At 37.6% G+C, this 10,673-nt stretch overlaps 2 protein-coding genes across 2 annotated transcripts; both read right to left on the reverse strand.

Moving 5' to 3' along the window:
* Window positions 1-24: 24 nt before the first annotated feature.
* On the reverse strand, window positions 25-5,270 carry LOC102799785 (toll-like receptor 8). Its single transcript, XM_006788653.3, has 2 exons — window positions 5,210-5,270; window positions 25-3,323 (listed from the first exon to the last, which is right to left on the reverse strand). Exons 1-2 carry the CDS (start codon window positions 5,210-5,212, stop codon window positions 216-218), a joined length of 3,111 nt encoding a protein of 1,036 aa, XP_006788716.2. The 5' UTR covers window positions 5,213-5,270; the 3' UTR covers window positions 25-215.
* Window positions 5,271-5,765: 495 nt separating this feature from the next.
* Window positions 5,766-9,256, reverse strand: tlr7 (toll-like receptor 7). Its single transcript, XM_006788393.3, has 2 exons — window positions 9,184-9,256; window positions 5,766-8,912 (listed from the first exon to the last, which is right to left on the reverse strand). Exons 1-2 carry the CDS (start codon window positions 9,196-9,198, stop codon window positions 5,766-5,768), a joined length of 3,162 nt encoding a protein of 1,053 aa, XP_006788456.2. The 5' UTR covers window positions 9,199-9,256.
* Between the last annotated feature and the right edge of the window lie 1,417 nt (window positions 9,257-10,673).

Raw genomic sequence — 10,673 nt, forward strand, 5'->3', positions numbered from 1 at the left:
TAAAATTTACATTCAGAAATTGCCTCACATTTTTAAATGGTTTTGTTTATTAATGAACTTCACACACATTACAAAAGATTCATTATGCTGTCTTGGCAACTATAAGGAAACCTGTTCTTAAAAACAGTTCAGTCAAAGAAGAAACACTTTAAAACCAAACGAGAAATTATATATAACACACGTGTTTTAAAACAAACTCATGTTATTATCCTTCTTCACTTGGTGCTGAAGTATTTTGAATAGGTCTTGTTGTACATCACTTGATTGTCTACTCTTAAGACACTTTGCAGGTTTTGCCAAAACCAGGGCTCTGCGGCTGCTGTTCGCGGCCACTCTACAACACTGCTCTCGCACAGTCGCTTCCTCAAGCGCAGAAAGTGAGAATGCTGCAGGACAGGCTCCAGCATTAGCAGTACTATCACATCCACATTTTCATCCAGCAGTCTTTGGTGGGCCAGATACATTGCTAGCTTGAAAGCACCGGTCTTAACGTAGCCCTTTGTTAAGACAAAGAGCGTCTTGCGACTGTACTGGATGCTCTGGGTGAGGTTGTCCACCAGTGGGACTCCTGGGGGCCAGTCCCTCTCTTCCAGACACAGTGGATGATACTTGTCTCCCTCTTCCTCCAGTTGCACCCGCAGATTGCTCATCACCCACTCAGAGACCTGTGGGTCTTTTGTGTCATATGTCACAAAGACATCATAAATAGTATCTGGCAAGTTCAAGGATCTGTACCCTTTCAGCTTAGCTTTCATATAGTGTAGGACATAGGAAGCATCCCAGTAAAATAAGTGAGCAACTGTCGAAACAATCATGAAAAGAATAATGATAGAAGTTGTTAGAGCGTAGATCTGCTTTGCCTTTTCTGAATTTACACACTGGTTAGTTTCAAAGTTTACCAGTGGTTGGCCCTTTAGGTTCACTGGTGTGTTACAATTCACCTGTGTGGTCAGTCTTGGGATCCTTACTTTACTCCCATTTATCCATAAAATGAAGTTTAACAAATCACAAGTACACTCAAATGGATTTCCTTGTAGGAACAGAGTCTGAAATTCAGGTCCTGATTCGAAGGTAGTTTCATTGACAATAGTAAGTTTGTTTTTTCTAAGGCTGAGAGTCCTGAGGCTTTTCAATCTCTTTAAAAAACACTTTTCCACACTGATAATGTGATTATGACTCAAGTCAAGGAAAGTCAGAGTTTGTGTGATGTTTGAGTTAATAGTTGTTAAAGTAGACAGACGATTGTTGTTCAGGTCTAAACTCTGCAGTTGGTGAAAAGGCAGTTTTTCCCAGCTAAATTCACGGAGTGAGTTATGACTTATGTGCAGTGTGGTCAGATTACGTGGCAAATATTCATAAACATCATCTGGAATCTTTGCGATGTCATTGGAGGATATATCTAAAACTGTCAAATTAGAAAGATTAGTGAAAAGTTTGTTATACGAGCCATCCCTGTCTTTCCAAAGTTTCCCTAAATTATTGTGTGTAAATATAAGTTCTGCTAATGATTTGCTATACATTTCTTTTGTTGTCAGTGTGGAAATCTCGTTATGACTCAAATTAAGGACTCTTAGCACAGGTAGATTTTGTGTAAAATTTAAATTAAGCGTTACACCAAATGCTTTAAAGTAATGTGGATTGTAACTGAGGTCTAGTACTTGTAATTTCTTTAGTTCTTTGAAGGCGTTGTTATAGGCCAGATCAACCTTATTGAAAGATAAGTCCAGATATGTCAGATTAGGCAACATCTTGAACTCTGTGCCATTAAGTGCTTGTGAAAATCCATTTCCTGAGAGGTTGAGACATGAAATATTTCCATATCCCTCAAATAGCTTTGGAGAAATGAAGAACAGATTATTTGAGCTGAGGATGAGCACTCGTCCAGAGTCAAAGCACTCTTGCTTTATTAGCCTGTGTGATATCTCGTAGCTAAAGTCTTTTGGAGGAGTTGTTATGGACGGTGAAATAGAAAGGTCTGAATTCTGGTTGTATCTGTCCGTTAGAGTTGGTGGACTTTCTATTGTGGTGGGATATAACCTGTTTTCTGAGAGATATATCATTTTTACGTGGGAGAAATGGCTGAATAAAGTAGAGTTGCTGTAAATAATGAAATTAGTGCCTAAATTCAAAGCAGATAGATTTTTCAGATTGTACAGAGGTGTGAGTGTGTCTGGTCCAATTCTCTGGAATACCAAAGCCTCCAAATGCAAAGTTTTCAGTGACCTGAGGTTTGAAAAGTTTTGTGAAAGTGTTATTTTTTCTGGGTACAATCCGACAGCATAATTGAACGACAGGTCAAGTTTTTCTAGCCTGTGAAGATAACTAAATGCCTCAAAAGATGGTTCCTCACCAGTTATAGATTTTAGTAAAAAATTAAATGCCAGATATAATACTTTAAGATTTGTTAGACTTTGAAACCAAGAGGGCTTAAGGTAATTTAGTGAGTTTCCTCCCAGGTTCAGTATCTCCAGCTGTGTCAGTCTTTGAAATGCATCAGAATGTATGGCAATAGAACCGTTAGGGCAAGGAACACAAGGGTACGGAGCATTGTGACATCTTGGACAGTTGCCTTGTATATCAAGGACTTTTAAATTTGGCAATCCTTGGAAATCATCTTTAGTTATGTACTCTATTTTGTTGGAATCCAGATCTAAAATTGTAATTGACTGGGGTAGTCCTTTAGGAACGTGTGTTAAGTTGTTGAAAGACAAGTTCAGAGCATTCAGTTTGTCCAGTATTTGAAAGGGTTTTTCCATAATAGCAACAGACTTCCCACAGGGATTCCAGAAGTAGCAATTTTTAGATAGAAACAGGTTTGTTAATTTTTTTAAACCAATAAAACTGTTGTCATGTAATTTATCCAAACTAATCTTGTTAATTTCTAGCTCAAGTGTTTCCACACTGTGGGGGAGATTGCGTGGAATTTCAGTCAGACAGTTGCCGCTCAGTTGTAGTTGCTTGATTTTTGTGAGATTTTTGAAAGCCCTTGCAGAAATGTTCAATAGTCTGCATCCATAACCGTCCTTGGATTTGTTTGCCCAGTTGAGATTGAGCTGAGTCAGATTTGTCAGTTTAGAAAATGATTCATCTTTAATACTCTTAATAAAATTTTCTGATAAGTCGAGATCCGTGGCATTACTGGTTATCCCTTCTGGTACTTCCTCTAGATGGCGGCCTTTACAGTCAAATTTGACTGTATTTGATGTTTTGTTGGATATGACATCACAAGGGAACTGCCGAGTCATCCAGGTAGGTGTAAATGCAGCTGGCATGATCTCATAATGGTAACACAGATAGAACAACAGCATCCAGCATTTGGTAATCTGTGGAAATATGATGGAATCAGTTGAATGAAAGAACCTTAAGCTTATAAAAGGGCTTCTACAAAATTATAACACTTTTTCATGATTATTGTGGTAAAAAAATAGATATGTATATAAGACAAAGAACACTATTTGTACTATATATAATGTTATATATTATATTACTATAACACTTTTATCATGTCAATTAGTGGTTCACAATGTACAGTGATATTGGTCTGCAGATTAGGTTTGCTTTTAGAATTGCCTTAAAGCTTATATTTTAGATGTGACTAAAAGTCTCAGATTGATAAATTAAAATTTTAAAAATTTGCAATAAATATGCGACTTCATAACTCATTTTCATGTAATGGATTACGAGACTTCCCAAAAAGCAAAGTGTATTAATATTACATTGTTAATATATCTACTGACAGTTTTTAAAGGTTGACCCGAATTCATTCCCTCATCCCTACCAGGCTCGGACATCTGTGGGCCTTCCTGTGATGCAGTGAGCACTTCTCCTCGACTTCACTCTATTCACTCCTTATGCGACATATTAATGGATAAAAATCTATGGAATTTTTTCTGTGCATTACTGGTTTCCAAACTTTTTGTGAAACTTTTTTGTCTACTGACTTAAACTGTATATACCTAAACCAAATAGAGCCCTTATTAATGTTATTACAGTTATTTATTACACCACTGCTTTTCCTGTTTTGACATGTTACAATATCAGCTAGGGAAAAGACACTGATATTGTAAAGCAATCTTGAAAAAATTGTAAACCTGTCCTGTTTGCAGCAGGTGGCAGTAGGTTGGAAGTCTAGTAAGAAAAAAAAAAATCTTGTTCTTTCTTATACTTATCAAAACAGCAAGAAGTAAGGGGTATGAAATGTAAAACGATACATGTAAAATGTATCATTATTAGTATGTAATATTACAATAACCAGCCTAGAAATAATTTTAAAAATAGGAGATAAATCTTTCAGGTTGTGGTTAAAGTACTTTTCATGGGAGCACGTCACATACTTAGAGATAAGTGACATACAAAATAAATTTTCTAAATACATTTGTCCCATGTCTTCATTATAGCTGTGCAATTTATTGAATTGAAATACCTAAAAAAAAGGGGCATCACTTTAAAATAATGTCACATTATTAAGCATTATTAAGGTACAACTAAGGTTTTACCAAGTGGTTAATTCATCATTTATATAGCATCCGTTCTCCTGTTATGCCATTTATAAATACAGGTATATTATCACTACTTTGATTATGATTACTATTAGCAGCTATGTAGCAATTATAGCTGTACATGATTTCACCATGTCCAGCAGTGATAGCTGTACATGGCGTAACAGTAACAGATGGATAAACATATCTGCATCGGCATACTAAGGAAGAGCAATGATGTATAAATGATGAATTAAGCACTTGCTAATACTTTACTAGCACCGTAATAATGCTTAATAGTGTGACATTATTATAAAGTGCTACCGAAATGAAAGTCTTGACTGCTAAATGTATCTTTGACAGTTTAAGATAAAATGTGGCTTCATAGCTTGTGTTCTCAAGATCGCCAAGTGCTGATTTCTAAAACAAGTTAAATAAAATGCCGATAATGAAGAATATGATGCCATGATGTTTTTCTACTCAACGGCTGGCAAGTTTTATTATACCTTTTAATTGAATATGTCAACACATTTCCAAACAAGCAAAACAGATTTCAAAGCAAAACACAATAAAATGATCAGTCTGGGTTTTTGGAGTCAGATATATCTATACAAAGTTTTGGCACAAAATCATAAAATGACAAAATCTTCAAAGATCACATCAGAATGCAGAAAATCTTATTATTCTGATAAGTAAGTTAAAAGTAACTATACACACACTCAGTCACTTACCATTGTGCCTGTACTGTATTAATCCCTGAATGAATTCAGATTTTCTCCTCTACCATTTAAAAATAAGTGGTAGTGGTTAAAAGACAAAAAACAAAAAACAAACAAAAAAACCCCAACAAGTTGCTAAAAATCTATAAGGTGCATGTCTTGTATATCATCAAGTCAAATTAGCCGTTTAAACATCTCTGCATGCTCACATACACCCATCAAAATAAGGAAGGGGACTGTTGTACACAGCAGAATGAGCTGTGGGAGGGAGCAGCGTGTGAATTGAACAAATACATCTGTTTCATTTCCTTCTTTCATGGTATGTTGCATTTCATTGCCAACTGAGTCTGAGAATCCCCCACTGGCATCGCAAAGAGTGCCAATGAATTTCCCAAATAATTTGAATACAGAGTTTAAAATTAGCACATCATTAATTATTAATATTTCATTAATAATAAAACTGCTCACATTACAACAGTTCAGTATTCACATATAATAATTCATATACAGGAGTACATTTAAAGCAATCTAGAGAGAAGAAACTGCATTTTCCAGCATGTTGTTCTCTTTACAGTGTCTCTTTGAAGAGATTGTTGTATTGTTTGTGACCTTCGGTTGCTAATACACTCCTCAGGCTGAACCAAAAGTATGGCTGGGCTTGAGGATTTGTTGGCCACTCTAGCACAGACCTCTTATACAGCCTCTTTCGTAATCTCAAGTACTTTGAATTGCAAGGCACTTTTTCTAAGAAAATAAGCACTATAACATCATTTTTTTCATCCATTAGCCTTTGGTGAGCCATGTAGAACGCCGTCTTGAAGTTTCCCCCTTTGATGTATTTTTTGGTGAGAATAAACACAGTCCTCTTGCTCCTGTGGATGCTTTGAGAGAGGTTGTCAATCAGGGGGCATCCGGGCATCCAATCCCGGTCCTCAAGACAAAGCGTCAGTCGACGGTCTCCACACTCCTCAAGATGAGCGCACATTTCCTTCGTCACCCACTCTGATACTGCAGGATCCTCCTTATCATAGATCACAAAGGCATCGTAAACAGCGCTGTGGGAATACAGGCGGCGGTAGCCTTTGAGCTTGGCCCTGCAGAAATGGTAGATGTACCAGACATCCCACAGGAAGAGATGGCTGGAGATGGACAGCGTGACCAAGATGAGGACGAGGGAAGTCATTAGGGTGGAGAGGATGATTGACAGGTAGTGGTGCTGGCAGGCCAAAAGGTCCACTGAGATGACTGGACGACCTCTTTGTGCCCCTGGGGCAACGCAGGTAACATCCGTGCCCAATCTAGGTATGGTTACTGTAGTCCTGTTGAGCCTTGTGACAAACCAGGTGGCATTGCAAGTGCACAAGAATCTGTTTTTGTGCAGAAGTAACATGTCCATATGATTAAGAACATCATCTGGAAGGCTGGATTTTTCAATGTACTGGATGTGATTAGAACTCAGGTCAAGATATTTTAAGTGGTAGGCACCCTTGAGGAAATCTGGTGTAAGCTTTAGGATTTGGTTTTTGTATAAAATTAGTTTCTCAAGAGATGTGGTGCAGTTTGATAACACATCTGGAACAGTAGTCAAGCTGTTTCCACTGAGATCCAAGACTTGCAATGAGTGTAGAATTTGCAGTTTCTTCCAGTTAAAGGATTTTAGTTTGTTGTTTTTGATATACAGCTCAGATAGCTTCTCTGGTAGACCACTGAATACGTCCGATGGGATAAAGGGGAGGTTGTTATGGGAGATGTCAAGGACAGTCAGATTAACTAAATTCTTAAAATAGTTGAGATATCTGGTGTTCCCATCTCGCCACAGTACATCTAACCGGTTATCTCTGAACTCTAACCTTTCTAGGGATTGACTCTCCAGCTCTGTGTTAGTGGAAGTAGAGATCTTGTTGTGATTCATCAGGAGTACCTTGAGGTTTTTTAAATTCCTAGTGAAATTAAGCATGTGAGTCAGACCTTCTGATTCAAAATAGTGGTTGTTGTTACTTATATCCAAGATGACCAGATTTTTCAGCTCTTGGAACGCGGTAGAGTAGAGCAGGTCCAAACGGTTCCATGAGAAGTCCAGATATTGTAAATTAGCCAGGTAAGTAAATTCAGAACCATTCAGACTTTGACTCATTGCATTTCCAGACAGATTGAGGCATCTTAGCTCTGTAAGGTTTAAAAATCGTGAATGCAGGAAGAATATATTGTTTCTGCTGACGTCCAGGGTTTTGCCAAACTGACTGCATTCTTTTTTGACGAAGGATGTAATAACTCCAAGTTCCTTGTCCTTGTATTTGCAGCTTCGTGCATACTCATCATATCTGAAATAATGAATCTCTCTCACTTCTTTGTTTTGGTACTCAGCAGTGGAAGACATCGGAGACCAGTCCGAGGTTTCTCCTCCGGACAAACCAAGTGCATCTCGGCCATCAGAGGGAGATGATATTTTGTTGTCAGACAGGCTGATTATTTTAAAGCTTTTCAATTCCATCAGAATACTAAGCTTTGTCATTTTAATGAAGTTTGTACCCAAATCTACAACCTCCAGGTTCGGTAGAGGTTTTAAATGAGAAATACTCTCTGTAGTTAACTGCTGAAACACAAAACCTTTCATTCTGAAAATCTTGAGAGACTTCAGAAAGGAGAAACTGCAACTCAGTCTCAGCGTTTGAGGGTACTTCTGAAGCTCGTAGTTGAATGAAAGGTCCAGTTCTTCTAGTTTACCCAAGAATTCTGGGAAAACAGTGATTTCTAGCTCCCTTGCTAAAAAGTTTGATGAGAGGTCCAGCACTCTGAGCTCAGTTGTGGTGTCAAACCATTCAGAAGGCACACTTGTAAGGGAGTTGCTATGCAGCCTTAATGTTTTTAGTTTGGTCAGCATTTTAAAAGCTGTCTTGCTGATTTTCAATGGCGCGTTATTTGGACATGGACTACATGGAAAAGGAGCATTGTAACACCGGGGGCAGTTTCCGCTAATGTCTAGAATCTCAAGATTAGTTAAATTTTTAAAGTCTTCATCAGTGACTTCTTGAATGTTATTGTTATAGAGATACAGCTCCTTCAGAGTAGTGGGTAGCTGATGTGGAATGAAAGACAAGTTATTTGATTTAAGAGATAGCAATTTTAAATTGTTAAACTGTAAAAATGCATCGTCTTCTATACCATAGGAATCATTGCAGGGGTTACGAAAATAGCAGTTTTGACCAAGGTAAAGCACCTCAACATTTCTAAGCTCAGAGAGGTTTGCTTTAGAAAGATAATAAATATGATTCACTTCCAAGCTCAGAAGGATCAGATTTGAAGGCAGGCCTTTAGGTATACTGTAGAGCTGATTGCCATCTAGGTACAGCGCTCGCAGATTGCTCAGTCTGCTGAAAGTATTTTCCTCAATTGTCACACTCTTCAGGCACATCTTGTCCTTGGGTCCGATTTTGATGGGCACACAGTTGCACCTCATGTCAATCTCAGTCAAGTTCTCCAAACCGTAAAAGGAGGTGGAGTTTAGACTCGGAATATGGTTGATGGTGAGCGTCAGGTTTGTAGTGTCTCTCGGGATTCCATGGGGGATTTTTTTGAGGCTTCTCTCAGTGCAGTCGACCTTCACTTCACTCCCATTGTTAATCTCGTTAACATCACATGGCAGAGTTTTTGGGTAATAGATGCCAGTTGCCAAAATAGGGAGACAAGACCACAGGGTGAGCAGTGCCACACACATCTGCACGGAAACATGAGAAAGGTTTGCTAGTGGAAATCTAATAATACTGTAACAGCACATTATAAATGCAAATCATAACAAGGGACGCTAAAATCAGCAACGTTAGTAAGCATGGTCAGCATATTATACTTTACTTTACTGTACAATTAGGAAATAGCATTCTCTCACATTTGATTTTCTACTTCTCAGCAGTTAACAGCACTTCTAAGCCAAACTACATTTGACAGCTTATGAATTCTGATACTATATTATATATAAAAATCATACTCACCAGGTGGAGAAACATTATTTATGTGAGAAAACAAAAAAAAGAGTCCAGCTCTGACTTGTCTTGTCAGGTTCGATGGAGTACTGAAAGAAGTATAACACTGACAAACATTCCTGAGGTGGTCGATGAAAGTAACAGGTGTCTGTGTTAGCCTAGTGTGTGTAGAATTAGCCGGCATCACTTCCTACTTTCTTACAAACCACAAACATCCAAATATTTCATCTTTTACTACATCGTGAAAAGGCTTATTGGTGCATTTATGCTATTATTACTGCAAAGAGGTGCCTTTAATAAGATACAGCAAGTTTAATACTCTGACTCTTGTTGTATGGCAGATATTCCATGGTATTATAAAACACAGCTGGATGAGTTACAAGTTATTATTCAACTGAAACCAGTGAAAGGAAGAGTTTCATTTCTCATTAAATTTTAGGGGAAAATGAAACCTGTGGTGTGGTTTGGGCTTTACCACTGTACATGGTGGTGAAGTTATTTTAACATCAAGCAGAATATATATTTTTTTGTTATCTGTGACTATATGACTAACATTCAGTCTCACCTGCCCAAATTTAAGATAAATAAAAATGTTCAGTGGTTTTAGGTACAGTTCCTACCGATTTACAGTAGCTAGCCTGTTTAGCTGTCTGTCTTTACAGTGAAATGGTGTGATTTACTACACCTATTCTAGCAATACTGGGTATTCCTGTTGGTCAGCATACCTCTTGTTAAATTTGGGTTTATAGAAAAATGTCTTGAGAACTACAGATGAAGTGCTTTAAACATTTGAAGCAGAGATCAACTTCAATCATTATCTGTATTTTCCTTAAGCACAACTAACATTTTAAAATTTCCATGTATCCTGTGAAATATCTCAATATATATATATATATATTTCAAATAGTTTGGCGTAAACACTCTGAGCTGAATAAGTGGTTTAGAACATGGTTTGAGCAATGGATGGACAGATGGATTGGTTTAATGTTTTTTCAATTCATTGCTTACTAGGTTGGCAATTTAAGTTCAGATGGTTGTTTGCCATAAAACAAGTATAAACATGCATGTCATCCTAAATTGAAGCGATCAGTGAGCATCATCAGGTCAATTTTGACCAGGAGTTCACTATGGTGGCATTTAAGCACCTTTATGCTTGTAGCCTCACTGAGCTGTTGGCTGTTGTCTTTTTCATTTGACTCAGATGCATACAATAATGCACAGTGACTACACTCGTTCTCAAGCTGTGCAAAAACATTCTTTCCAGCCCTGTACTGTAAGTGAAATAGGCCATCATCATCTTTAATGCAAAAAGCACTTTCACCACTAAAGCTTGAGCGAAAAGTAGAAAAAAATTAATTATTGAACACAGTTTCCAAAGTAAATAAAGACGCTTTATTGAATGAAACTTCAGTAACAAACTTTTGTAGCCGAGAGATTGGTAATGACCAAAACTGTGAGCGAGCAGGGTGAAACAGAAACAGACAACAAAACAGTTCATA

This window comes from Neolamprologus brichardi, chromosome 16 (assembly GCF_056152115.1).
Source record: "Neolamprologus brichardi isolate AB-2024 chromosome 16, ASM5615211v1, whole genome shotgun sequence".
In the NCBI taxonomy this organism is placed as follows: domain Eukaryota; kingdom Metazoa; phylum Chordata; class Actinopteri; order Cichliformes; family Cichlidae; genus Neolamprologus; species Neolamprologus brichardi.